Raw genomic sequence first — 27790 nt, 5'->3', positions numbered from 1 at the left:
TCTTGGGGTTATAAGAGGCTCTCGTAACCATCGTTACCACTCGGAACCTCCGTAGTTCTCTGCATTCGTACAAGATACCCCGAGGGACTACCTGAATTTGTCACTATTGTCCCCATCACAGCAGAATCACAGCAGACATGACATTGAGGTCGGGTCTTCTGTGGTTTGCGGGCCTCGTTGCCAACGTTGCTGCTACAGATCTCGATGAATTCATTACCCGTCAAAGGGGCGTTGCTCTTCAGAGCGCTCTGAACAACATCGGACCCAATGGTGCTCTGGCACAGGGCGCCAGCGCCGGCATTGTTGTTGCCAGTCCGTCCAAGGTCGATCCTGATTGTACGTCTACTCAGTAACCAGTGTCGTTCTTCTAGTGTTAACATGGGTAGATTTCTTTACTTGGACGCGCGACGCCGCATTAACGATGAAAATGGTCGTCGACGAACTTGTCCTTGGCAAAGAGGAACTCCAGGTTTACCTAGAGGACTACTATCGCTCCCAAGCCGTTCTACAAACTGTTACGAATCCCTCTGGGTCCCTTCTCCCCTCCGGCCGCGGTCTTGGGGAGGCAAAATATACCGTCGATGGCGCACGTTTCAACGGCGCATGGGGCCGCCCACAGAGAGACGGCCCGGCTTTGAGGGCCATAACCCTCATCACCTACTCCCGCTGGCTGGTCGAAAACGGTCAACAAGACAAGGCTAAGGATATTATCTGGCCCATCATCGCCAACGACCTGTCCTATGTCGGACAGTACTGGTAACTGCCCTTCCCTCTTCCTGACTTTATTTTCGGCCTCTGGACGATACACTAACACAAAATCAGGAACTCTACAGGCTTCGATCTCTGGGAGGAGGTCTCCGGCTCCAGCTTCTTCACCGCCCAAAACCAGTACCGCTCCCTCGTTGAGGGCGCCGCCCTTGCGGATTCTCTCGGCGTCCAGTGCACGGGATGTGAGTTAGCACCCGAAGTCTTGTGTTTCTTGCACACAGGATTCTGGAATGGCGAATATTACATCGCCAACATCAACACTCAGACTCAGCGTTCCGGAAAAGATGCCAACGTTATGCTCGGCTCTATTTCCGTCTTCGATATCACGGCCAGCTGCGACCACCCATCCATTCAACCGTGCCACAGCCAATCTCTTGCAAGCTTCAAGGTTTGGGTCGACTCGTTCCGCAACGCTAGTCTCTATCCTATCAACGATGGGGCCGCACGGAACAGGGGTGTTGCTCTTGGCCGCTATACCGAGGATGTCTACTACAACGGCAATCCCTGGTGAGTTTCTCATAAAGAGATGTGTGGAATATACTATGATATTGAAGCTAATATGTTGCTAGGTACCTCATAACCCTCGGTGCCGCCGAGTTCCTTTACGATGCAGTGGCGCAATGGAATGCCCAAGGTCATATCAAGGTTGACTCGACTTCTCTGCCCTTCTTTGTGGACTTATTCCCCTCTGTCAAGGAAGGAACCTACCAGAAGGCCAGCAACATCTCGGGCGACTATGCCGGTATCATCGGCGCCGTCAAAACCTACGCCGACTCATTCGTGGAAGTAGCACGCGTGTACACGCCGAGCAATGGCTCGCTGTCGGAGCAGTTCGACAAAGCCTCAGGAACCCCTGTCTCGGCGTCCGACCTCACTTGGTCATACGCCGCCTTTGTTACGATGGCTGAGCGCCGGGCCGGTCAATACCCGCCGAGCTGGGTTCCCGCTTCGTCCGAGGTCCCAGCCACCTGCAAAGCCTCTTCAACGCAGGGTGTCTACGTCCCCGCCGTCGCCGCGGGCGCGCCCAATGTGACGGGCTCTTGCACCTTTCCCGTGATCTTTCTTGTCAACGCAACAACCTACTTTGGCGAAGACCTTTTTATACTCGGTAACATCGCCGAGCTCGGCTCTTGGAATGTCGAGAACGCGCTGCCCATGTCGGCGTCCAATTATACGGCTGAGCGCCCGCTCTGGAATGTCGATGTAGAACTGCCTGGCGGCCAAAACGTTAGCTACATCTACGTACGACGCCAGAACTGCAATCAGGGTTACATTTACGAGGAGACGAACCGTACGCTCACGGTACCCTCTTGCAACTCCGCACAAAGGTTGATGACGGACGACGCTTGGGTGGGACGTCAAGGATCGGGTGGTAGTTGCTGAGGCGAAATATTGGTGGTATATTGTAGGATGAATACACAATAATGACAGTTGGTTTTTGTTTTGCCATACGAGGTTCCTACCCATTCGCCCTGAATAATAAACCCGGTCAGTTCCCAAACATGTTGCCTCCATCTGGGTTACCCATCATGCCCGCCCCGCCCATATTGTTCCCGCTCATTGGAAAGCCACCGAACCCTCCGCCAAAGGCCGCATAAGTGTCCATGTCATAGCCCTGCATTAGATAGCTCCAGTCCATATCAACAACATCGCTTTCCGACGCCGGCGGGCCCATCGCTGGTGTCCCCGCAGTAACAGATGGCGGCGTCATCATCATGTTTTGCGGCAACTGCATGGGCCCGATCTGCGAAGTGCTATTCACGGGCGCAGCCCTGGCTGTCTGCTGCGGCATCCCAACCCCCCCTTCCGGTCCGGGACGAACTCCCCTTTGCTTCTTACCCATCTTTTCCGCCCGCTGCCGCAACCGTGTGATCCACATAGGCTCCTGCACAGGCTTCCCGACTTGCTGCTGTCCCGCCTCGTGCGCATCCCAAGCTTTGATAAAGAGATTACCAAACGCAATGTGCATAGGGCTGTGCAGCGTGGTAATCAAACCGCGCCGGTCGTGGTTCTCGGCGATAGCGTCCCAGGCCCGCTCAACCATTGGGCCTGTCAGTCGGTGGCGCAGCTCCGTCACTAGAAACATGTATGCCGGGAACGGGAAGTGAAGGTATGTGTACCACTTGTACCCCTGCAAGCTCTCGGCGGCCTGGACGACGTTGTCATACTCAATCATCTGAATGGCCTCCAGGAAGAGCGTATCGCGCTCATGCTCCGCCAGCGTCGTCGCCTCGCCGTTGCCCATACGCACGAGGAACGAGATGACTCTCATCTTACACAGCGCCTGCCGCGTCATGGTGAGGGTGAAGAAGTGCAGTGGAATCTTGGGGTCGCACCACTTCAAGTATGTGCCCTCAATGTGCGCAAAGAAACCGTCGAGGGTGTAAGACTGGTCCTGCCCGGCCATGCGGACAGTTGGGACGGGACGGGGGACGCCGGCGCCGGAGCTAGCTTCCTTATCCTTGTCGCCGTGTCTTTGGCCGTCCCGCAAGGTATCGCTGCTGATAGCCATGGCCAACTCTGTCCGGATGAGGACGAAGAGCATTTCGGTTACACCTTGGTGTGGAGTAGGGGCATCTTTGCCGTTTACGTGAAGGTCCGTGTCGTTGATGTTGAGGGGCAGCTTGCAATCCCCGGCCGTGGACAGGGCTGTTACAGTTGAACCTGTCATCTCTCCTATCCGGCGATCGTACCCTACAATAGTCCACCATAGGCGCCGCCTTTGCTCAACCTCGTACGGCGACAGACCAAATGCTGCGGCGTCCCGATGGAGGCCCATCCGCTGGCCTATTCTCACGGCAATGCCGACTAGACAGAATATCTGTCGTGGGTCGACAAACATGCGAACGGCGATCTGATATGTTAGCATATAAGCATAAGGAATTGCAGGCTGGATCTCACCAAATAGAGCATATAGGCCTGAAGAACCATCGTGTCACTGGTGCGCATGAAGCCAGCGTTCACTAAGGCCTGTTGAAGGGCAGTGTGGAACCTAGACAGTATAGTAGGCTTAGGCTCGTTAAACATCTTTGCGACCTCAGCGTCCTCAAGGGAGGTGACTGCCATGAGATATATGGCGAACATAAGAGCCTCGACACTCTTAGGGATCTTTTCGAGGTTGGCGCTGGCCTCAATAATCAAGCCCTGAACTGTGGGAACATGGGTGATCTTCAAGAGGGGGTTAACGTTGTTGATGTATATCTGCCAAAGTTGGAAGATTTGGATGGGGGACGGATGCAGATGTGTCACAGATGCATTGCGACTGCCCACGACGAACGGGAAGCCGTCCTGGTTGTCATACATCTTGTCAAAAGCATGATGAATGGTCGAACCATCAACCTCATCTTCAGACGAGTCTCTGAGAAGCTCCTCGCTGGCTCTGAACTGTTGCATGAGTCAGATGTGGTCTGGGGAGCAGGACGGGAGGACGACGAACCTCTTTGTGGAAAGGGAACCATTTGTTAAATGGTCTAGATAAGGCACATTAGCCCAGGGCCAAGGTTACAGGAGAGATGGGGTTTCGCACTTGTCGGATTGTGACCTCCGGCTCCCTTCTACGGAAGGAGATGTGCTTCCCTCCGGCGAGGTCTTTAGTCCTTCAAAGTCGTTTGCCAGGTCGGCATCATCGTCGATCTGGTGGTCCTCATCGATGTGCATCGAGCTCCTGTCAGAGGCCTTCAAGTCGGCAGCAATGGGGTCAAACTTGACGCCATTCTCCGCCAAGAGGGTTTCGTACTTTTTGAGTCTGTCGACGAGATCCCGTTCTTGGAGACGCTTCTTCCGCCGCCTTGGTGGTTGCGGGGGTATCACTCTACACTCTACCCGGGCTTTGACGCAGTTGGCACACGGCTTGTTCTTGTCGCAGCGCACCTTTCGTTGTTGGCACAGCACACACGAGGTGCCCCTGGTAAGCTTCATGGCTGCCATGGGGTCGGGTTCGGGTGGAGGAGGAGCCCTCGGCGGGTGTGGGAGTTGGGCTTCTCCCGACATGGTTTATTATGTGGATGCTGCTGGTCGTTGGTATACACAACGACGAGACGCCGGCCACCTTGCCAATGTCTCTGTCGGCTGGCTTGTTCCCGACTCGGATCCGAGGGGCGACGTTGCAGGCGAAACCTTGACGGGATGCGGCATGAGTTCGATGAGGAGATCCAATGAACAAACAAGAGGGCGCAGATGCTGCCAAGAGCTTGCCAGGGTACCTTTAGTGGAGAGCGGCTGATTTCCCAGGATTAATGTACGAGAGCTGCAGATGGAGTCGTCTGTTTGCCCGAGACACTGTCGAACCGAGGATGCACAAGATTGTCGGGATGGGTGGGTAGGGTAGCCTTGGTAAGGTATGTGCAGAGTCGACGCGTCAACAAACAGCAGGCAGAATCTTGCAAGACGGTTCGACTCTATTACACTTTGTTCAGAGCAGAGAGATACGACAGGGCAAGGCGGGCAGACTGGTGTGCTAGGATGAGATACGGGGACGCCCAGCCTATGAGACGAACGATATGACCGCGGCGTTTCCAGCCCCGGTGCTATTGAGGCTCTTCGCCAGCTTGAGCACGGTCTTCCTTGTGGTGAGGCCGCGAGGGCGAAACTGAACGCACGCCGTGAGATGATGTCGGAGAGGGAAGACCGGGAGCGTGCTTGGGATTCCGGGACCGAGAGAGATGGCATGGATGGATGCGACCATCGCCCATGGGCACATGGGCCTATAGCTAATCCAAGCTCCTTTGCACTGAGAGCGATCTGCTGCTGTTTGGATGATCTTAGGTAAGCCGGGACATTGGTGGGAACTACCCGACTGTCCGGATCTAGTCTGTAAGAGGTTAAGTAGGGCAGTACCGGACACAACATCGAACTCCGGTGCCCGAGCAACTGCACAGCAAATGTCCGTAAACCATCAAGGATGAACTAGACCAACTACCATGCTCCTCTGGACATCCCCATCGGCCTTGACAAGTCACCTTTTCAGCTCGTCATGACTTTTGAGACACTCGAAAGAAATAGGAGGGCGCCTGTGGCTCCGCGTCGCGCTCAACGCAAGCCATGTGCTAGCAACTGATACCGCGTCTGCAGAAGGCTACCCAAGCTGCCATATATAATTGTATTCGCCCTAAGTGGTACTGATCGAGATCCTTGTTCATGCTAGCATCTGATCATCTGGTCCGAACGTGATCTGCGACTGAGCTCCGGCCGTGCGCTTGAGAGTCCGGACGAACGTCTAGCTTCTCGTCCGTCCATTAATCAACAATTATCCGCTGCCAAGCCAAGTCCTTCAGCGTCTTTTGTTTACCTCGTAGCTTCCCTCACCTGAGTGAGTATCGTCTCCAAACTTTTTCCCGCTGGCGCCAGATTCTACGACAACTTGCAATGGCCGACTCAGCTACGAAGCCCACCGTGGGTGATGCCACCTCAGAGAATCGCAAGACCTTCCAGACAACAAACAGCTCCACGCGGACATTGACCCCAAGAGAGAGCGACGAGCATACAGGAGAGGAAACGGAAGAAAAACCGACCGAACCTGAGAAGCAAGAAGAGAAGCTAGCAATTCGGTCGTCGACGATATCGGCAGGTGCGAGCCAGCTCGATGTGTCGAAGCAGCCTGATGTGGATGTGGACGAGAAGGCCGACCTCGAAGGAGTGCCGCCATTAGGCCCACCAATCGAGATGGACGAGGCCGAAGAAAACTTCAAGCCCAAGACAATCTCCTTCTGGCTCGTTATCCTGTCCAACTTTGTGGCCATGTTTCTCGTCGCCCTGGATCGCACCATTATAGCTACCGCTATCCCTCGCATTACTGACGAGTTCCAGAGCTTGGGTGATATTGGTTGGTACGGCTCGGCTTATATGCTCACGACCGCAGCCTCACAGTTGGTCTTTGGAAGGATATACAAATTCTATAATCTTAGAGTGTAAGTCCCATTCCCTCCACCCATGCTTAGGGAAACCATCGACTGACAACATGGGCACAGGGCATTTCTAAGCAGTATCTTCATTTTCGAAGTCGGATCACTCATTTGCGGTGTTGCACCAAACTCGCCAACGCTCATTGCAGGCAGATCCATTGCCGGTGTCGGCTCTGCTGGCATCTTCACGGGTGCCATGATGGTCATGATTCCGATGATCCCGTTGCACAAGAGGCCAATGTTCCAAGGTAAGACCTGATGCCATTGCTGCGTTTCCACGCTTGACACTGACAAATGGGGAACAGGCATCTTCGGCATGGTGTTTGGTCTTGCCTCTGTCATTGGGCCCTTGGTCGGCGGTGGTTTCACAGGCACTGTTACTTGGAGGTATGCCAGCTTGCCGGTCCATCAACAAATGTGTGAATTGCGCGCTGACAAGGCTTGTGTAGATGGTGTTTCTATATCAATCTCCCCATTGGAGGCGTTGCCTTCATCTTCTTATTCTTCATGCTCAAAGCCCCCAAGCGGCAACCGCAAGAGCCAGTGACCTTTTTCCAGCACATCAAGCGTCTCGACCCTCTGGGAACGTTGTTCTTCCTGCCGTCCGTTGTGTCCCTTCTTCTAGCATTGGAGTGGGGTGGTTCGGAGTATGCATGGAGCGACGGCCGTATCATTGCCCTCTTTGTCATATTTGGGTTCGCCTTCATTGCCTTCGCTGCTGTCCAGGTACTCATGCCGAAGACAGCCACTGTTCCGGTCAGAATTATCACGCAAAGAACGATGTTGGCTGGTGCGTTCTTCATGCTATTCTTGGCCGGCTCTATGATGTTGGCGATATACTACCTGCCTCTTTGGTGTAAGTGATTCCCTTGTTGTTCAGCGACGATGCGGCAGTACGGGCGCTAACACACACCGCAGTCCAGGCTGTTCAAGGAGCCGATCCTGTTGACTCTGGAATCAACACGATACCGCTTGTTCTAAGTATTGTGGTGTCTTCCATCATCTCGGGCGGCATGACGCAGAAGATTGGGTACTACGTGCCGTCTATGATTCTCTGCCCGTGCATCATGTCCGTTGGTCTCGGTCTGATGAGCACCTTCCAGCCAGGCATCAGTTCAGGTCACTGGATCGGCTATCAGTTCCTGACTGGTTTCGGTCTTGGATTCGGCATGCAGACGGTCGGATTGGCGGTACAGGCGGTACTTCCCAAGGAGGACGTATCAACGGGCATCTCGATCAGTTTCTTTGCCCAGCAACTAGGAGCGGCCATCTTCGTCTCAGTCGGCCAGTCCATCCTCAGCAACTTGTTAGTTTCTGAACTATCAGGCATCCCGGGTCTGCCAGCACAGGCCATCGTTAACAGTGGCGCAACCAACTTGCACGCCATCGTCCCGGAACAGTTCTTGGACGTGGTGGTCAGGGCATACAACTACGCGTGTACGCGGATCTTCTTGGCCGGTATGGGGCTGTCTCTGGCAACGCTCGTCTGCGCATTGTGCATGGAATGGAAGAATATTAAGAAGCAGAAGCAGCAGCAGCGGGCAAAGCAGCGGGCGAGTCAGCTACGACCAGGAGATATGGGTGCATGAAGAAGGACATCTGTAGGAGAGATAATGATAATGACTTGGTTGATGAAATAGGTCGGGATGATAATTGGCTACATGGGCACGATGGGCCAAACCACCTTTATAACCGAATCACTCCTACATTGACCGTCAATGATACCCGTTGAACAAGGAAATGCCGCTCCCACCCTGAGTCTGCAGATGGCCAAGACTGAGTACATAGGAAGAATGAATGGTGCATCACCAAATCCATCATGAGGAGACACATACTCTGCTTAATTAATTATGGAGATTTCGGCCACGAATCCTTGCTGGAGGCGCCACCCGACTTTCTATTTTTGGCCAGTTGTGATAGTATACTTCTCAGGAACCATAACAGGCATAGCGCTAACAGAGCCTTTCTTGACCCTGCCGGGCATGTAACCATATCTGTTTTCAGATTTACTCGGTCGCAGGTCTCGTAACAAGCTCATTGTTCACACCCTCGGTCGTAATCTCTTCAGCTCTGGGCGCATCAGGCCCTCAGTTCTTCAATATTGACTGGTTTCGTCGAGAGCTTGACGCGATTAGCGGGGCAAGAGGGTGAAGGGAAAGTAAAGCCAACAACGCCTTTCTTCAAATTTAAAGTTACGTTCAAGGCCTAGGCCATTCCTAATTCAGTTTGTCTCCTTAGGCAAGACCACAAATTACTGGTCTTCTCCATCGAGACGCGATACGCCTAGTCGGTTAGTTCCTTTGGCGTGGAGGTACCTCTCTTTGCCTCTGGCCACGTTCCCCAACCCAACTTGTGTTGCTTGTTCCCTAACTTCTTCCCTGAGCTGTCTCTCACTCTAAATCAACCTCGACCTGCGCAAACCACTCACACCTGCATTTGTGTGCTTGCTTGCAGCCAACGTTGCGGACGTCTCTCGGCGTGAACCCACGCTGCCAATGCAGTCGTCCCGGGCATGGATGAGGAGGAGGGACATTTATTCAGATACCGCGCTTGTCCTGCTCGGTCGATCCATGTCTTCATCGATTTGTTCTATCCCGGGCTCACCCTCGAACAGGTCGAGCTTCCTGCTGACATCAGAAACGCATTGAGACTTGACTCTAGTCGTCGTCCTTGGGTCTCGTCCCTTATCCACTAGGTTTGATACCGGGTGAATTCTTTATTTGTCTTCTGCTATTTAGCCACCGGTGCCTGCATCAGGGTTCATCGCCGTTTCGATGGCATCGATGCCATGTACGGGCGGCAATACTGCGCCTGCGCCAGAGCAGGAGAATGTGCCTCTGAAGCGTAAGAGGGCTAGCAGGCCCAAAGTCCGAACAGGATGCCTGACATGGTGAGTAACCGGCCCTTGGCTTCTGTTGAAATCCGCAAAGCCCGACCCGATACTGACTCCGCGGCAGCAAGTAAGGCTTGTCTTTATCAAAACAACCCCCATAAACGGTAACTAACAGACATACCTATTCTCAGAATTAGACGCATAAAGTGCGGCGAGGAACGACCTGCCTGTCATCGTTGCACCTCGACTGGCCGGGCTTGCGACGGTTATGACAAGGCCATGCCATCTAGGCCAAGGGACGCCGTAGGTGTAAACCCCGTTGCCCAGGAACGCCACATGCAGACTTGGTCTGATAACCAGGGACTTCGCATCCTGCGCCCGCTCGTTGCCGATATTGATGGTACGCAAGCCGAGCGTCTCTACTTCCATCGTTTTCGCCGTGTCGCAGAGGCAGGTCTCTGTAATCATGTCACCAACCTCACCAGTTTCTGGAGCAAGCTCGCCCCCCGATTGTGTCATTCCGACGAGGCCGCAAAACATGCCATTGTCGCTTTAGGCTCTGCATATCACATATACCAGTCAGCACTCCCTGAAGGCGGAGAGAAATCTCCGTCGGGCGAGCTTGAAATCTTCACCATCCAGCAATACAGCACCGCCATGCTGAAGCTCTCGAGCTACGCGCACGTTCCCATGAAAGACAGGATTACCATTACTCTGCTCTGCTGTGCATCCTTTGTTTGTATCGAAACGCTACGAAACAACTGGCGACCGGCTTTAACGCACCTTTCAAATGGCTTGCGCATCATCGAGAGCTTGCCAATGAGCACGCTCAACGAGCTTCGGAACCATCGTCCACGTCACGAGTGGTCAAGCTCTACGGAGGACCTGCTGGGGATGGACTATATTCTCAGGCTTTTTGCCACGTGGGAAGTCTCCTGCGCGCTGTTCGCCGAGAACTTCAAGCCGGTGATCTCCGTCAAGCTGTATGAGGGACGGGAGCTTGACGACACGCCGCTGGACGAGTTCGAAACCATTACGCAAGCCCACCGGGTCATTGTGCAGTACACACGAGACGTCTTTGCGCTTGTTTGGCTTACCCGAGAGCACCAAGGCGACGTCGAGTTCTGGTCTCAACCTGTACCTCGCCGCCAACACGAGATTCTGATGGAGAGGGGCGACTACATGACTGGTCTCTTCGAACGGTTTATGGCGAAGCCTCAAGCTCCCGCAAATGGCACCGGAGAACATTACTCTGTCTGTCTAGACATGTTGCACTACAAGTGTACACGTCTTTTGTGTCAGATATTACAGCATAAGCCGCATCAGAGACAGCAATCGCCAGATATCATAGCTCGATATGCTGAGCTGGTCTCCATTGCCAACCAGCTGCACCAAAGCCTAGATGCTAAGCAAATGCATAGGGAAACACTGCCTCGGGCCTTTACTCTTGACATTGGCATTATACCCCCCCTCTACTTTGTCCTTGCCACTTGCCAAGACCCTGTTATTCAGGAGAAAGCATTTCGTATTCTGCGCGACTATCCGCAGCGAGAAAACTTATGGGACGGCAACTCTGTGCGCAACCTGCTGGTCACTGTCGAGAACAACAGCTACGGCCCGGCGCATCCCTTGAAGAGTGTTCCTAATTCACTTTCGTTTGGAAAGGGAATTCCTGCCCTCTACGAAAAGCTACAGGAAATGCATATCAAGGTGGAGGAGGAATGAACTGGAAAGCAGTAGAATACGCACCAGCGTATCCGCAGGGTTAGCCCAACCAGAACTTCACGAGCGTCTTACATAGAAGCTCCTGGTGGATGTGTTGAAAGCTGAGAGGTGCAGAACTCAGCGGGGTTTCAGTATTTGTCCTGCTGAATGTATCAAAATTTCACACTAAATAAATAAACAGTAGCAGTAATTAATTGTCTTGCAAGAAGAGGGTTGGCTGATTGCCTACGTAGTAGCTTGATACCTTGACGCGAACAGTTGTGATTGATATGGCCAGAGTTTCGGTACGTACCTTTTCTCGGTTCACGGGGTAGATGCCGAGCAAGAGCTTCCCTTACCCTGCAGCTCTTTGCGCCTGCAGTACCTGTGACCTCGCTGCATGAGTTGCGACCGCATTACGTAGCCCAAATCAAGATTTTCGACTTCTCGACAGCGGCAAATGGCGGCGTATCCTCACGAAGTCCCCGCGATAGCCGAGGAAAAGACCGGCTTCGATTTAAATATTCAGCATGGACACCAGGACCTCGTCCAAGCTGTAGCTTTCAACGCTTACGGCGACCGCTGCGCGACAGGTTCCGTTGATGGAAAGATCAAGGTCTTCAATCGGCACAAAGACGGTGTTTGGCACCATTGCGATACCTGGGGCGCCCACGGGGGGGAGATTCTGGAAGTAAGGACCCACGCACCTCCAATGCGAGGCCGCGGTACATCAACCCGACACTGACATTGCTTCGTCCCAGCTCCAATGGCTACCCCCGACTGTTTACCCGAACCTCATCGCTTCGCTCGGCATAGAAGGTCGCTTCAAGCTGTGGGCAGAAGACCCATCAGCGGCACCGGGCCGCCGATTCAGTGCCAGCAACCGGGCAACAACAAGCAAAGCCGCCTACGAAATGAGATCCTCCAAATACCCATTCCGTTCGTTTTCCATGAAGCACAACGAAGAGACGAGGCATACCTACTTGGCCCTGCTCGCCTCGGACGGCCGTTTGATGGTGTATGAGAACGAGCAACCCGAGAACATGTCAGAGTACACCTCGATCGACGAATTCAGCATTTGTACCAAACCGAACCGCGGCGAGGAAACCAGCTTCAAGGTCCGCTTTGACCCAAACCCGGACCCATGCTATAACGCGCTGAGGGCAGGAGTGGCGAGCGACTCGCTTGGGTTGGTCGTCGCTGGCATGTCATCGGTCAAGATATATCGCTCTAGAGATGTGATCACAACGTCGTACGGCGTAGCCCAGACCCAACGCGAGTTCTATCTTGCAGTGGAGGTCGGTGTTCACCGAGGCCTCGTACGCGATGTCGCATGGGCGCCGGGAAACATCAGAGGCTACGACATCATTGCAACGGCCTGCCAGGACGGCTTCGTCCGGGTGCTACGGATCGACACGCCTCACTCGTCTGAAGACGGCAAGACGTGGTCTACGTCAGAGCTGACGAAGCACGAAAGCCACCGTGCTCAAGAATCATCCAAGGCTGGACAACCGAATGATAAGCATCAGTCGGGTCTCAGTGCCAGTCTGGCCAAGTCTGGCTCGCATGCGGAACGGCACTTTTCAGGGCAGCCGGGGCAGGTGAAGCACGTTTTTAAGGAGGTTGCAAAGCTTGACAGCCACCGCACGCCCGTCTGGCGGGTTGGGTTTGACGACGATGGCCAAATCTTGGCCAGCACTGGAGATGATGGCAAGCTGGTGTGTTACCGCCAGACTCCGAGCGGTACATGGGCGAAGAGCTCCGAGCTGGCCATGGTCAAGACGAGGATGGCAACGCCTTGAGGGGCCAGACGGCGACGCATGATGTGATGACAGCTTTGCAGTGCAGACCTCATCTAAAGCATTCCAGCCCTCGAGTCCTAGCTGTCTTCTCAAAATTGGCAGAAGGGCAAGCCGGACTATTTGGCTAACTAGGTAGTTGGAAGAGAGCACAACGCTCTGGCTTCATGCCGTCGCACGATGTGACGTCGCCATATGTGACGTCGCCATAAGAATCTTGCCCACCAGGCTGCTATCAAGTTGTGGAAGATTAAACTCATCGCTGCCTTGGTAACCAGCGGAGGATCAACGTGAAACGAGACGCTACACGGAGGATGGAGAGAGGCCAGAAAGAGGAGGCACGGTAAGATGTCAGACGGACAACTGTTTGACAACGGATCAAGGAGATGATTTTAATGTTAGATACCCTATTGAGAGACTTTACAGCCTGCGCCGCCCGTCTCATGCAAATGATTGCCAAGCGCCCTTGATTACACACATTCTACGAACAGTAGTTTTTAGCCTCCCGCGTATCGTCCTTGTCCTAATATTTACTTTCTGCGCTTCTGGCCGCCGCCTCCATCATCTGGTGCTTGGCGCTTCCGGCCGTTCTTCCGCCAAAACTCCTTGCTCTCCTTCTTCTCCCTCGCCTCCTTCTTCTCCTCGGATTCAGCTACCTTCTTGCGGTACTCGGCACGCTTCTCCTCCTTCTTGACCGCGCGGCGCGCCACCTTGTCGTTGCGGATTGTTGAGAGCTGCTGCAGCAAGTTGCGTGCCGTTTTCTCCTCCTTGGTGAGCACGACGGCCCGCTTCTGCATGTACGTGTCCCTCTTCTGCTTGCGCGCCTGCACAATCTGCGACTTGAATGGCAGGTCGGCGGCGAGGGCGCGCGGCACGCGCAGCGGGTTGAAGTGACGTGTCTCACGCTCAATCTTGCGGTACTGGCTGTTCTTCTGCAGCGGCGTCTCAACACCCTCGGCCCGCCGCACCTCGCCCGTCAGTCGCATCGCCTGCCACCCAATGAGATTTGTTACGGGGTTGTAGAAGCGGTGAGGCTTGATCGGGTACCACGCGCGCAGGAATACGATATCGCTGTACAGAATCTTGTCTTCGAAGGTGGCACGGAAGTGGCCCTCGGGTTTGGACAGAGCGCGCTTGATCTGACCACGTACGCCCGACACCGTCTTAATGGACGCGCCCTCGAACTTTGCAATCTCGAGCGAGGTGTTGAACATGCCCTTGATAAAAGCCGTGTTCTTGTGGATCTTGTCTGCCGTACCCGTGAGCTTGAGTTTCTTGACGATCTCGGTAGACTCGTCGACGCTGAGGATCGTTCCGGTCGCTGCTATCCGGAACCCGGGATTCGCTGACGAGAAGGACTGGAAGCACACGAAACCAGTGCTGGGCGCGATGAGCGGTCCATAGATTGTCGCGAAGCAGTGCATGTGCTCTGGCGTGTACTTGAGCATGCGGTTTCTCGTTCTCGAGTCCGATATGCTGTAAATGGGTAGAGTCTGGAACCGCCTCCAACCAAGCGAGAAGACCAACGGGTCGTTGGTTTTGAGGATCTTCTTGTGCCATCGGTGCTTCTTAATGCGCACCTGGAGGAATCCGAACCGGTCTTCAGTGGGCGACAGACCTCCAAGAATAATAGGCATACGCGGGTTGAACATGGTGACGAACTCGGCTGGGACGCCTTCAAGCACAATCTTGGCGTACTTGCCGGCCTTGTAGCCTTCCACGGCGGCCCTTTGCCTCTCATCGAGGGTTTCGAACTCGGACTTGTTGATGTCGAGTTGCTTCTGGATGACGGCCTTTTGCGCCTCGTACCAGTCGTCCTCGCCGAACTCCTGGTCGCCACCTTCTCGTCGGGCGTTGGCCTTGTCGTTCATGAATCCCTCTCTATCTTCCTCCTCGAAGCGCAGCTTGAGCTCTTCTTTCCGCTTTGCGTTCTTTTCACGCTCTGTCTCGAAGACTTCTTCTTCGGTTGGGTTTTCGGTTCCGTGCTGTTCGCCGGTCTCGAGGTCCTCAAAGACGCCGTCACCCTCGTCGTCCTCATCATCGTCGATGCCGTCAAACTCATCGTCCTCGTCCTCACCGTCCTCGCCGTCCTCGTCGCGCAAAGCGGCCGTGGTGAAGCGCCTTCTCAGGGCCTCGACGCTCGCCTCTTGGGACCACCTCGCCGCTAGATCCTCGTAGTCGTACAGGGGTATCGATCTGTCCTCCACCTTATCTTCTTTATCTTGCTTGGACTTCTGGAAGAAATCCTCGTCGTCGGATGCTTCAATGTCTTCCTCCTCATCCTGGTCTTCACCCCGCCATTTCTGTAGTGCCTCCTCTGGTGTCAGGGAGTCATCGTACATGAACCTAGCAAGGTCTGGTGTGTGGTAGGTGCGTCTCTTGTTGTGTAGCTTCTTTGCGCGTTCTGCCATATTTTCTTTCCATTTCAGAGCTGCTGCCTCCTCGTCGGAGTCAAAATCTTCGTCGTCCATGTCCTCTTCATCTTCATCTTCTAGCCCTGATATTGAGCCAAGGTCGGAGTCACTGTCGGCAAAAGCAACGTCCTCGTCGTCGCCATCTTTCTCGACATTCTTTCGGAACATCTTGCCGAGTTTGCCCTCGTGGAACTCCTCCTCAACATCGGAGTCGCCCTCGTCTTCGCCACTGACAAACCCTTCATCATCGGGGACCTCGCCGTCGGATTCTTCGTCACGATCGGCAAAGCGCGCATGCCGGTGAGTCTTTCTGCCCGTGTCCTCTTCCTCGGCGATTTGCTTGATCTGCTCGCCTCCCTTGAAAAGCTGGACACCCTCTTCGGTCTGACCAAGAAGCTTTCGCTCACCCTGGAGTCCGATAATGAGCTCTTCGCCCTCGCCCCTCTCTGCATCCTCTGCGTCCTTGTCAAAAGCGAATCCCTTTTCTCTCGTGATCCAAATCGCATCGCCGTCGATCTTGAGACCGCTGCGATCCGACATGGGCGCGTGGAGCTTCTTCTCCTTTTCATCCAGGCGCCGCCGTGTCGTCTTGCCGGTGATTTTGGCAACGGCTTGTTCCATGGCTGGAGTCGGGCAAGGATCGGGGAGGACTTCCAAGTTGGCCACGGTGAAATCACCGAGTCCGGGAACATGTACCCTCTGACCTTGAGAGGCGAAATTCGTGCCTCTCAGGTATCCCGACAGAACAACCGAACGGTCACAATTGGGATCTTCCTCGATTTTCGTGGGGTGAGTGATGTCCCGGTAGCTGTCGATGATGGTGTACGGGTGCGAGTTTCTCCATATCAGGGGCCGGGGGTTCTTCATGACAGACAAGAAGCGCGAAAGGTTGTGGACTTCTCGGTCGGGGTATCGGCCGTTCATGACTCCGGAGAGAAAGAAAAGGTGGGCGCCCTGGTACAGCTCGGTCCAAAGCCTTCTCTTGAGCCGCTTCTTCGCGTCCTTCAGGGCTTGGGGTTTACGGAACAAGTCGAGATGCGTGAGAATACCGAAAACATTGCCAGGCATACCGGTGGCCGCAAGGACGTTGAGGAACTCCATGGTCTCCATCTCGAAGCCGTAGTTGCCGTCGATCATGAGCAGAACAATGTCGGCGATCTTGGCCATGTCGACCATCGCCTCCAGCTCATTGGGACACTCGACGAAGGTCAATCGCTGTTTTTTGGAGGTGACGACGGTGATGGGACCCTGAGGGTCAGAAAGAGTCTCCTTCGCATATCGCCTGACGAGGGACTTCAGCAGGGTCGTCTTGCCGACACCAGGAGGTCCGACGATGGTGACCAGCCTCGGTGGCGGCTCGTCGGGGAGTCGGTCGACTTGGGGAACATGAAAACGTCTCTCTCTGATCTGTTCAGGCACACAGGTCAGTCGTGGTATTCACCGGACGGGCGGGGGTCAGCATACATCTGAAGATCGCGCGGCAGATTTTGCAAGCTTTCCCGGTTTGGAGAAGGCGAAGGCTTTGGGGTTTCGTTCTGGTGCCGAAAACTGTCAGTATAGCGAATTAAGAGGCAAAGTTGCAAATAAAATAACGTACCCCCAGTGTGCTGCTGCTTCTTGTCCTTCTTCGCCTTGCGATGAGGCTTATGCACTTGATCCTCCATGTTGGCGTTGCCCAGAGTTGTTGGAACGTCCTCTGCTACACGACGGAAAAGGCCTGGAGTTTTTTTTTCTCTACTTCGCGACTCGGCGATCGAATGCAATGCTAGAAAATTTGTTGCGGGTACCTTATCTAATCATGTTATCGATAAGGAGTACAGCCCCACTAGTCATTTGTCGGTAGCGTTACCCCTCTGTGCCCCTCTTCTTGGACGAGCCACAGGGGATAATCCACGAAGCACCTGAACGGTTACGATACCGAGATTGGCGGAGGGACGTACGGAACGACTGCACTTGTGAACTACAGATGGCGGCCGGTCTTTGGTTCTCCATGTGTATTCAATGTGGTTCCTCCTGACATGCTTGATCTGTAATCTACAGGTGGTATCCATGACATCTCTTTGGGCGTGACAGTGGGTAAATGGAGGTCGAAGAGGATCCTCAAATAAGATAACCCAAGGTGCTAGAAAGGCGCCGAACACTACAGTACCATCAGAAGTGACGACATCGCCGATGACGAGCCTGGCTCAGCAACATGATGATAGACGACAGGCACGCATTGATTGGTTTCTTCGCCAAGTCACAAGACAATACGGGCTCCGCAGCCATGTGTGCATAACGATAGGATGCGTGAAGAAACAAGATGCACGAAACGCCAGATCTGGTTGGCAACGCTCTAATCTCTGTGAGGCATGTCGGAGGTATTCTGTTGGACGCGAGTATGCGCTCCATGCGCTCTGTACACTACCTCGAACAAGCCCATGTCCTTGTGAGCAGCTTGCGTAGTGACAGACACGCGCGCAAGCATGGGATGACGTATTCGCTCGTGTGGGACAGACAGCCTCCTAGCAGACAGGCTAGGCCACCCACACTACTGTCGTATCTCACAGCGCCGTAGACGCAGCTGGATGCTCTCATACGTACCACACACACGTTGCATGGACCCTCCACTCGCAGGACGACCCGCGAACCTTTCGCGTCACTTTTAGTCCCCGGTAAGTTGCGAAGTTCCCACCCCCATCCTATCACTGGTGTGGCTCTGTACCTTTGCAAACCGGGCACGCATGAGGCCTGTTGGGTTGGTTATAAAGAGAGTTGGCCAGCCGCGTTCTTTTCTGCCTCCGTCAACTCTACAACCACAACCTCAACATTCCTCCACAACAACAGCAGCAACCGACCACAACCCCCAACGCTCCATTTGCACCACCATCTCCATCAACATGCCTACCTACATTGTACGCAGCCCATTAAACCACTACAGTCAAGTACTTGTCAAGCTAAACCTTTGTCCCAGGTCACCTGCAAGGAGGACGCCTCCCCCGAGCAAGTCCAGGCGTAAGTCCGGTCATGTGTCTGCTGGGACACTCTGCTGGCGGAAGTATCAAGAACAACTCGGTGCTAACGCTATTCACAGCGCCAAGAAGCATGCCACTGATCAAGGTGGAAAGATTGGCCATGAATACAGCCTGATCAAGGGTTTCTCGTACGTCTCTTCTCCAAATAGCTTTTGCATTGATAGCCTGGCTGACTGTGTTTGTCCAGCGTCGAGTTCCCCGAGGACCAGATCTCAACCCTCGAGACCCACGAACACGTCAAGCACGTCGAGAAGGACCAGGAGGTGAAGACTCAATAGAGGGCTTCGTTTCGTTGCGGGAGTATCGGACGGACCCTGAGCAAAGGGCTGACAAGCTGTACTTGACCCACATACGGTTCTTTTAGACTCACGAGATTCATAATGACTTGATGCTTGATGTATCTGTACATGCTTTTCGGGTGCAACTTTGCTGCATTCTACTGTTAGGTTGATGCAGCCTATAATAGACCGGGGAGAAATCTACTCAGGGCCGAATTCCATCACGGTTCTCACCCCGCATCGCCAGTTTGGTAGGATGACAGACGATGGACGCTATTCTGGCGCTTGGAGTCGGCCCCCGTCGCCTGTGTCTCACCACCCGGCGCGGGGCTACAGGGGTCCAGTCCACCCATGGGCCGTGGGTACCCTCAAACACGGAGTAATACCCGCACCAAGGTCCGAGTCAAGCGAATCCCAATGCGTATGATCTCATCCTCACCCTCATCCTCGTGCATTCAGGAACCTCCCAACGAATTCCCGTGTCTGCGCAACACCACCTTTACCGCACCTACGATGCCGCCATGATACCATTAGCGAGACCATTGAGGCTTCTTCGGCCCCAGAGGATTCTCGTTGGAACCCGCACCCCTCTTCGTTCTCGCCAGCTTTCTTCCTCTCGACACAGCCATGGCGGCGACTCGGCCCACCGCCTGTCGCGCGTTGACGATCACGAGATCGTGCAACTGGCTAACAAACCGCAGCACCCCTTGAGCCTCGCTGACCTGGTCAAGTAAGAAGTCCCGATGCTGACGACGAACCCGTCTAACATCCATCCAGGCACGGCCGCCCCCCTCTAAGCGAAAAGTCTCTCCTCTCCTCGGCAAACTTCACCCTCTCCCTTCTCCCTATCCGCCTCGCCCACCGCATCCAAGCCCTCCGCAACCTCCCCTACATCGTAGTCTCCAACCCCAACATTAGCAAGATCTACAACAACTACGTCCACTCCCTCTCCACCCTCCTCCCTTGGTGGACCAAGGGCGGCGACAGCGCTGTCCGCACCCTCGATGACGAGATTCGCTTCACGGAGGTCCTCGCGGAGCTCGTGGCAACCCACACCGACACAATTCCCATACTCGCCCGCGGTTTCCTAGAGTGTCGTCGCTACATTTCCCCGCAGGAAGTCACCCGCTTCCTTGACGAGCACCTCCGCGCCCGCATTGGCACACGCCTCGTCGCCGAGCAGCACATCGCCCTGCATTACAGCTCCCAGCCGCACTTCGACCCGGGAGCGAGCCCAACGCCCTGTCCGGAACAACCTAGCTACATAGGCGTCATAGACACGGCCCTTCGCCCAGCCCATATCATCGAGTCGTGCGCCGGTTTTGTTGCAGACATCTGCGAGCTGCGGTATGGCGTGCGACCGCAGCTATACATTGACGGCGAGCCCGATACCACCTTTGCCTTTATACCAATGCATTTGGAATACATCGTCACCGAGCTGTTGAAGAACGCCTTCAGGGCGACCGTAGAACACAGGGACAACAAAGAACCCATTGTAATCACAATCGCACCGGAGCCGCCTAGACCGAACCAGTCCCTAAAGATCGGGGTACCCAATGCGACTAGGGGCGAATTCAAGAGCGATGCCATAAAGCCCCTGGATGACAATGTGCCAGGAGTGACCATCCGCATCCGGGACCGCGGGGGCGGCATCGCCCCCGATGTCCTGCCCAACATCTGGTCCTACTCCTTTACGACTTTTTCCGAGGAAGACGAGTTCCCCGGCTCAGACAACGGCCTGAATGTGATATCCAGTGCGAGTGCGGGCGGGAGCTCCATTGCGGGGCTTGGGTACGGTCTGCCACTCAGCCGCGCATACGCCGAGTATTTTGGCGGTGGCATCGCCGTCCAGAGTTTACACGGCTGGGGGACTGACGTGTACCTTCGACTGAACGGCGTTGGAAAGATCCAGGAACGCAATACGTCTTAAGAGTATCAAACATATATGTATGTCTTGCATCTTCAACTAAATCATGGCGAATATAACGGCCATGGTCACTGGTCACCAAAATGTCAAACAAAAGAACTGCTCAGTTGTTTCATACGGATTAATTGAACTACTAGGAGATGTATTATCAGGTGGATGCCGTACACTGTTGATGCGTTGCCAATAATGAATAAACCCCCAATCAACGCGATAGTAAAAGGGAAAACTGTCAAATCCAAGACAACACAATATGTCCGAGTAAACTCGTCCCATAGACCAGCGCAACGCCCCAGTTTTTTTTACTAGCCTCCTTTGCAAATGTCCTCATTATACGACAGAGAAATGACTCTTATATACGATTCCCAGATGCCTCTTACATGTTCGCCAGCTCATTGTCGATCTGCCTGTCCATGAATGTTCGTCTTTCACCAACAAGCCCGGTCTGCAATCTCTGCTCGACTAGAGCGCGCACCTGCTTCTTCGTCACCGTGTCGAGATCAACCTCCCGCAGAACGCCCTGAATGGCCTCGATGATCATGCCGTCGTCGGGGCCTTGCATGTTGCCACGCTGGAAGTCGAACGAGGATGTTGACTGAGCTGCGCCGTGAGGTCGGTTGAGGCCGAGTGCAGATTGGGAGCGGTTGCCCACGAAGCCGGGTGAGAGGCTGGCCTGGCCTCTAAGGTTGGAGACGCTAGGACGGTTGCTTGGGAAGTCCTGGAAGGGAGTCTGCCCGCGGTTGATGTCGTGGGTACCCAGTGATGCCATCGACTGCCTATTGGCCATGGTCTGGTCGTTGTGGTACGGGCTGTTAGCGCCTGACGTTCTTGCCATATGGCCAAACGGAGCGGGCGACTGAGGCGGCATGTAAGTGTTGTTGCGGTTCATGCCGGTCAGAACAGAGCCCTGGCGTACAGACGAGTAGACGGATCTAATCTCGTCCATCTCGTACTGGTCGTCATAACCCATATCAGCCTTCTCCATGTAGCCACCGCGGCGCCCGGGAAGGTTGTTGGCCAGCGCGTAATCGTCCCATCTTTGAAGGGGAATACTCCTGGGGTCGAAGCCTTCATCATCCACAGCGACAAGCTGCTTGTTACCCTTCTCTCCGATGACAATACGGGTGTTACCCCACGAGAAGTTGTCCTGGTTCCAGAAGGAGTAGATGGGAAGTGCAAAAGAGTAGATGGGGAATGCAAGGATGTAGATGATCATCCATCCGATATGCTGCCACTGTCTCTTCAGGATGAAAATGAGGGCCTGGAGGCCGTACACGGCAGCAAGCATGATGAGTGAGATCATGGGGAATTGGCCAGTGCCACTTGCCACTAGGTAAATCAGGTATCCAAGATAGATGGTGGTCGCCGGGAGAATGATGGTTCCAAAGAGATCAATGAAAACAACGAAGCGCATGCTGAAACAGCAGAATCCACACATCTCTTTGAGCTTCATCAGCTCGAACAGGTTGTGGATGGTCGAGTTAATCCACCGACGACGCTGAGACAGCAAAACGCTCCAGGACTCGGGCGCCGCTGTTTGACAGTACGCGTCAGGGATAAACTTGAACTTCATGGACGGGAAGTACTTCGTCATCAGGGTGGTCAGGTAACGATCCTCGCCGAGAGCCAGCAAGTTCTTCTTATGAAGTGTGTCGACGTCGCACACAGCATAGTCCCGAATAACACCATCAGAAATGATGAGTGGTTTGCCCTTGTCGACGGTACGCAGACGGTACATGGTGAAACTATTAAGTAGAGGTAAGCGACTCGTTTATCGTGCGGGATGTCGGGGCTACTCACCAACCGGGCAAACAGGTGACACTGCCGAAGAGAGATTCAAATGCCTTGGCTAGGTTGTGGGAAATGAAGTACTCGTAGACCTGAATCATAGTCCACCAAGACTTGTCGTCGTTTTGCAAACCTGTCTCGCCGCAAATGCCAGCAATCTTGGCATCGTTGGCGCATGCTGAAACCAGCCGGTTGAGCGAGTCTTCCCGGACACAGGTATCGGCATCAACCATCATCAAGTATTCGTATAGCTCGGGATCCACGCCGATGATATTGTTGATCTGATGGAACATTTCCAGCTCGAGCGGGCTCATGGGTGCTCTGTGGTGAACGCGGTTGAGAAAGCTCATCAGGAGAATCTGGGAATCGCGCTTGCCTCTGTTGCCTGGCTTGGATTTGGTCTGTTCCGATTCCTTTCCGCATTTGACGACGACCAGATAGGGGACCACGTTGCCTTCAAACTCATAAAGACCCGAATAAACCTTGCCGTAGTTCAGCTGCTCACTGCCTGTACCGACAGACTTGAAGGGAAGCGCAGGAGGGTCGACCTTGGGGTCAACGCCCAAAATGTCCAGGACGATCTTGGGGGTAGGACGATCGTTGCCAGCACCAACGATGATACCATCGCAGATAACGCATATAAGCTTCCGCTTATTATCGTATTGTAAGGCCGTGAGAGAATCAAGGGCTTTCCGCAGCGAATCTTCACCTTCGGTGTAGGCCGGCACCTGGCAGATGACGAACTTGTCTTGCGGAGCAGGGCGTCGCTTCGAACCGAACTGCAAAGCGGCTAAGAACTTGATGAGAATGACGGCGCACAGAATGATCGTCATAGCCAACATGATGTAGTTGTTTGTTTGGCATCTGGCAGAGCGGCGGAAGTCCGGAATGCCCACATAGAAGAGGTTCTTTATGCAGTTCATGCTGTTCTGAATGGATACGTTTTCGGTCTGGTTGGTAGAGGCTGTCTTTATAACAGCGTCCCACAAGTCAGTTACATCTTCACCAGGGTTGTTTGCAATGACGCTTGTGAGCTTGGTGTCGAGAAACTTGTAGGTGTCCACGTTCTTGAGCTGGTCCTGGGTGTAGAAGTAGTTGGTCAAGTCGTAGACTCCGCCGTCGTATATGACCCACATGTGGCTATTGTCGGAGCCGTCATTCTTCACGTCGTTCTTGTCCCACACAAGATCGCCCTTATAAAATTCCTTCATGCGAGGCAGGAGCTTCTGGCTGTACCAGTCGGTCTTGCCTAGAGCGCTGGTACGGTCGTCGGCGAAGTAACCGGACTTGTGAAGACCAATTACGTACTCGGGGGTGGTATTGAATAGTAGTTGAGTGGTTTCGGCAATACCAAGACCGGGGCAGACCAACGTCAGGGGAGGGGGAAAGTAGTCGTCCATGTTCAGTCCAGCAAACTGCAGCATGTTTTCCTTGGTCGTCTCAATAGCGGTGTCGGAGTGTTGCGTCTTCCAGAACTTTGAGATATCGTAGACATGGCCGCGCATGCTGACGTAGAAGTCGTTCTCACCTCCGTGGGTGCTGACATCTTTCGTGTCCCAGGCCTTGTCCATGTTGGGGCACAAGAGTTTGCCGAACCAGATGATCCAGAAGATAATGGCAGCGTTCATGAGGACGATGAACCAAACGAGGGTAAGCTTCTCACGCCATGCCATGCGAACATCAGGACGCTTCATGCGGCCGACGAATCGCAGTAACGGAGAGGGAATCCAGAACGTCCAAAACCAGACAATTGCGACCCAGATGCGTCGGTCCTTGTCCATCGTTTTCTCCTCGACGTGCTTGCCGTCGGCAATCTCAGGGTCCATCTGGCCGACGAATTCGCCTTCGTTGTTATAAAACACTTGGCCCTTGTATGTGTCGCCCTTGGTGCCAAGACCATAGTCTCCAGTCTGGACATTGCGCATGCCCGAAGGGGCGATGGAGGGGGCACGCATTGCGGCGTTGGGGTTGAGCGTGGCTTGGGAGACATTGCCCTGGCTGAAGTTTCGCTGGTGGGCAATGAGATGGTCTCGGCTGCCGTTAGGAGTCGTGTCTATCATGGGCGTTGGGAAATAGCCGCTGCCGTTTGCTGAATAACCCGACTCCAGATTGTTGGTAACCATGACATTACCCATGCCAGGGAGGTTGTTATCCAAAGGCTTCATGTCGAGCATGCTCTCGGCCTCCCACCAGGCGCTCTCGCGCACCCAGACGCGCTCCTTGCCTACTACGACCTCGCCGTTTGTCCATCCGCGCTCAAGAATCCATGTTTCGATGCCCTCACGGCCATCCTTGCAACCAAGAGCGGCGTAGCGCTGCACGAACTCGTCAATATCGAAGTCGGCGGTGAAGTCAAGGTTCCTGTTCCGCCTGTTGGCCCACTCTGGCAGCCGCCAAGAACGGAGTTGGCGGGAAACGGTTCCCGCAGACCAAGCCGAGTTGACGGAGGGCAAGGCTGCCAGGCTGGCGGGTGAATCGTCGGTAGGGTGGATGGAAAGGTGATACCAAACGCGGCTAGAGCTCAGCATGGTCGACAGATCGATGCGACCAACACGGCCCAAGTTGATGCCCTGGCCAGCGACCGGGAACAGAAGCTTCCTCAAGAAAGCGTCTTCGTCAGCGGAGTGCCCGATCTTCTCAAGGACCTCCTCTCGCTTCTCTAGCTCGTGCTGGCGTTCCTTGCCCGCGACGCCGTCCATGATGCCAAGTTCCGGGGCGACTTCGCCAACAGCCGTTTGCATTTCCCGCACAACAGTGCTACCGACAGAGGTGACCTCAACTCCATCAGCAATCATTTCAGAGTTGATGCCTAGAGTGTCGTCAAAGACCCCTCGCATGGAAAACGCCTTGCCCAAAGCAGGATCGGGTACATCTAGAATGGTGATGCAGACCGTGTCCCCATCCCCGTTGGAAGTGGGCGTGCGGATGCCCCGACCATCGATCGACTCGCTGCCGTCCCTGATGCGCGCCATCTGAGCAGAGATGGCCTCATTGGCTTTGGTCATCACCCAGTCAACCAGGGCTTCGTAGAGACCGCCGACAAAGGTTGTCCGGTCCTCGGTTGTGCACTGCGTGGCGAGAACCTCAGGGTCCATTCCCAGCAAGCCGCTCACATCTTCACAAATTTCGTCGAAGACATCCTCGTCCACACCATAGTCGAGGGTGTCACCGAGCTTGAGCAGGCCAGCGAGGGTGGAAATAAGGTTACGATGCGCAGAGCCCTTGATACCAATCTCCTTCAGGGCGGATCGGAAATCGTCAGCCGAGGCAGCATCATCGGCTGTCGGGAGGTAAGATGGCGGGTCGTATGTGGCGGATCTCGCAAGCAGCGAGTAGCTAGAGGCGGGCTTGAGGCCCAAGAACTCCCTCTCAGCGGGAGTTGAAGCCGAGGTCAGAAGATAGTAGAACACGTCAAAGGCGCGATATCCTGCTTCGGGCGGGATGTTCAGCAGACCTTTGGCAGTGTCGATGCCTCCCTGAGATAAGGCAATGGATGCTCCGTTAAGATTACCGGCCAGGTTGAGGGTCAAGGTGACCCCGAGAGCTGACTGCCGGGGAGTTGAGGGGTTGTAGGGAGTGGAGCATCTCAGGAAGGGCTGAATGGCCTCCAATGACTTGTATACAGACGAGGGGATTGAGAGCGGAAGGGATGAGAGGAAGGGCGTCAGGATGGACGGGGACGACGCGTGTAGGGAACTACAGGGCATTAGCGACAATCGCAAGTAAAGCAGGTCTTGACAAAACGTACCCAAGGACAATGCAACCGTCTTCAGCACGACGGCGAGCGTGTTCCCAGGCTCTCGCGCCGAGAGACGGATCTATGGTGCCTCCAGTTCTTCCATCGGGTCCAGACTGTGCTGCGGTGAGCCATGTGTTGACAACAAGGCTCGTGCTGGCATCCAATTTGAATGGTTGGGACGACAGGTAGATGTTGTGAACGGCATTGAGAAGGGTCGTGGTAGAAAACTGGGATGGCTGCTGGCCGGCCCGAGGGCCCCCAAGGCCCTCGGATGCCACCGAGTACATGGACATTCGGCCGCTCGTCATGATGATGGTATTCGGCTCGTGATGTCCGGCGTGGACAACCACGTCGAGGGACGGTACGCTATTCGAGTTCGTTTGGTGTCGTCAGGCAATCTGCTGGCGGCTAGGTAGACGATACGTCGATGCGTGGGGGAACGACTGGTCGGTGCTGGAACCAATCGTTGAAGAGGAAAGATGAAGCGAGTGAACGAACGTGGATGTGATTAAGGTATGGTCGGGATGGGGAAAAGGCGTATATCCTGCAAGATTTGTCGCTGAGCAACGCGTGAGTATGAAGCTGCAGCGAGATCTCTCCCTTTCTTCTTTGCCCTTGCAAGAGGCGTACGAGGTTGACAAGCAAGGAAAAGGGGAGGAAACAACAGATTAGCGACGGAATAATCAGGCCACCAAAGCGAGTGAGGCGGCTGTAAAGGGAAATGCCAACAGGAAGGAAGTGGAAGGTCCTCTCGAACGCTTCAAGTAAAGTGAGGATAGAAGAAAGTGGTGAGCGAAAGGGGGGAGCAACAGCAGCAGAGGAGCGAAGGCAGAGAATGACCTCTCTTCCCTCCGTGTGTCTCGGGGCGAACAAGCGTCTGCTAATAGCTAAGGCACAGGCGCAGACACGGCTAAGGCAAGGCAAGGTTAGAGAACTGGAGCGTGGGTCTCGTAATGATGGATAATACTAATAGCGGCCCTGGACCGTAGATGTTCGCTCCCTCGCTCCTATTGCTAAAGTTCTTGAGGTACCCCTCTCAACAACCAACCATAGGTATGGCTTAGGGCAATATATTCTTGGTCCGGGTACCTTAAGCATGGGGAGGTCAACACACTACGAACCAACCACACAGCTTTCAGAGCACATCCAAACAAAGTACGCGTGCCCGGGTGTGGTTTTTTTTCTCCTTCTCCTTCTCCGTCTCTTCCTTGTCTTGGCCCCTTGACTGGGGCGGACGGGACAGACCCAGGACGCATGGTCTCAGTCCAGAGACTCCCGACCAAAATTTGCACGAGAGAAAGGGGGCCCCTGTCGACGTTGCCGCCAAGTTCGGTCACTAAACTTAGCTCGGACCCCCAGTTACCTTGCACTAGAAAAGCCATCCCACCGCCGAGAGGTCGGCCTCGCACTGTAGGAAATGTTGTCTGACGAACGCTTCAGCCCTCGTGGTTTTATTTCTGGAGTGATGCACAGCTGTGATGATCTTCCTTTCCGCCAACGATGTTCTCTCAATTCAAGGCTGAGGAGGCTGATGTCGAAAGAACACCTAACTCGAGCTGGCAGTCAATTCTTAGAGCAATTATCTCTGCCCCTCTCTCAAGTTGACGGACGCTTACTTGGGCCACAACC

The 27790-nt window shown here is 54.4% G+C and overlaps 8 protein-coding genes across 8 annotated transcripts; 5 read left to right on the top strand and 3 right to left on the bottom strand.

The window, feature by feature from the left end:
- Nucleotides 1-137: 137 nt before the first annotated feature.
- Nucleotides 138-2151, top strand: EsH8_IX_000656 (glucoamylase; the record flags this gene model as incomplete). The annotated part of the gene is made up of 4 exons (XM_083266992.1): nucleotides 138-336; nucleotides 387-756; nucleotides 823-1275; nucleotides 1338-2151. 4 exons carry the CDS (start codon nucleotides 138-140, stop codon nucleotides 2149-2151), a joined length of 1836 nt encoding a protein of 611 aa, XP_083130557.1.
- Nucleotides 2152-2257: 106 nt separating this feature from the next.
- On the bottom strand, nucleotides 2258-4758 carry EsH8_IX_000655 (transcription factor domain-containing protein; the record flags this gene model as incomplete). The annotated part of the gene is made up of 4 exons (XM_083266991.1): nucleotides 2258-3622; nucleotides 3670-4152; nucleotides 4205-4238; nucleotides 4295-4758. The coding sequence occupies 4 exons, from the start codon at nucleotides 4756-4758 to the stop codon at nucleotides 2258-2260; spliced, it is 2346 nt and encodes a 781-aa protein (XP_083130556.1).
- Nucleotides 4759-6132: 1374 nt separating this feature from the next.
- EsH8_IX_000654 (major facilitator superfamily domain-containing protein) lies at nucleotides 6133-8257 on the top strand (the record flags this gene model as incomplete). Its single annotated transcript, XM_083266990.1, has 5 exons — nucleotides 6133-6674; nucleotides 6735-6916; nucleotides 6974-7055; nucleotides 7118-7524; nucleotides 7587-8257. 5 exons carry the CDS (start codon nucleotides 6133-6135, stop codon nucleotides 8255-8257), a joined length of 1884 nt encoding a protein of 627 aa, XP_083130555.1.
- Nucleotides 8258-9837: 1580 nt separating this feature from the next.
- EsH8_IX_000653 (uncharacterized protein) lies at nucleotides 9838-11226 on the top strand (the record flags this gene model as incomplete). The annotated part of the gene is made up of 1 exon (XM_083266989.1): nucleotides 9838-11226. The coding sequence occupies one exon, from the start codon at nucleotides 9838-9840 to the stop codon at nucleotides 11224-11226; it is 1389 nt and encodes a 462-aa protein (XP_083130554.1).
- A 439-nt stretch (nucleotides 11227-11665) lies between these two features.
- Nucleotides 11666-13007, top strand: EsH8_IX_000652 (WD40-repeat-containing domain protein; the record flags this gene model as incomplete). The annotated part of the gene is made up of 2 exons (XM_083266988.1): nucleotides 11666-11896; nucleotides 11967-13007. 2 exons carry the CDS (start codon nucleotides 11666-11668, stop codon nucleotides 13005-13007), a joined length of 1272 nt encoding a protein of 423 aa, XP_083130553.1.
- Nucleotides 13008-13534: 527 nt separating this feature from the next.
- On the bottom strand, nucleotides 13535-17082 carry EsH8_IX_000651 (GTPase BMS1; the record flags this gene model as incomplete). The annotated part of the gene is made up of 3 exons (XM_083266987.1): nucleotides 13535-16825; nucleotides 16883-16953; nucleotides 17016-17082. The coding sequence occupies 3 exons, from the start codon at nucleotides 17080-17082 to the stop codon at nucleotides 13535-13537; spliced, it is 3429 nt and encodes a 1142-aa protein (XP_083130552.1).
- Nucleotides 17083-18297: 1215 nt separating this feature from the next.
- EsH8_IX_000650 (branched-chain alpha-ketoacid dehydrogenase) lies at nucleotides 18298-20640 on the top strand (the record flags this gene model as incomplete). The annotated part of the gene is made up of 6 exons (XM_083266986.1): nucleotides 18298-18312; nucleotides 18372-18412; nucleotides 18492-18560; nucleotides 18620-18695; nucleotides 19412-19440; nucleotides 19488-20640. The coding sequence occupies 6 exons, from the start codon at nucleotides 18298-18300 to the stop codon at nucleotides 20638-20640; spliced, it is 1383 nt and encodes a 460-aa protein (XP_083130551.1).
- Nucleotides 20641-21010: 370 nt separating this feature from the next.
- EsH8_IX_000649 (chitin synthase-domain-containing protein) lies at nucleotides 21011-26469 on the bottom strand (the record flags this gene model as incomplete). Its single annotated transcript, XM_083266985.1, has 3 exons — nucleotides 21011-22379; nucleotides 22435-26118; nucleotides 26171-26469. The coding sequence occupies 3 exons, from the start codon at nucleotides 26467-26469 to the stop codon at nucleotides 21011-21013; spliced, it is 5352 nt and encodes a 1783-aa protein (XP_083130550.1).
- Between the last annotated feature and the right edge of the window lie 1321 nt (nucleotides 26470-27790).

This window comes from Colletotrichum jinshuiense, chromosome 9, assembly GCF_051148585.1.
Source record: "Colletotrichum jinshuiense chromosome 9, complete sequence".
Taxonomy (NCBI): domain Eukaryota; kingdom Fungi; phylum Ascomycota; class Sordariomycetes; order Glomerellales; family Glomerellaceae; genus Colletotrichum; species Colletotrichum jinshuiense.
Note: the sequence above shows the minus strand (reverse complement) of the source record. Positions and strands in the feature narration are given on the sequence as shown.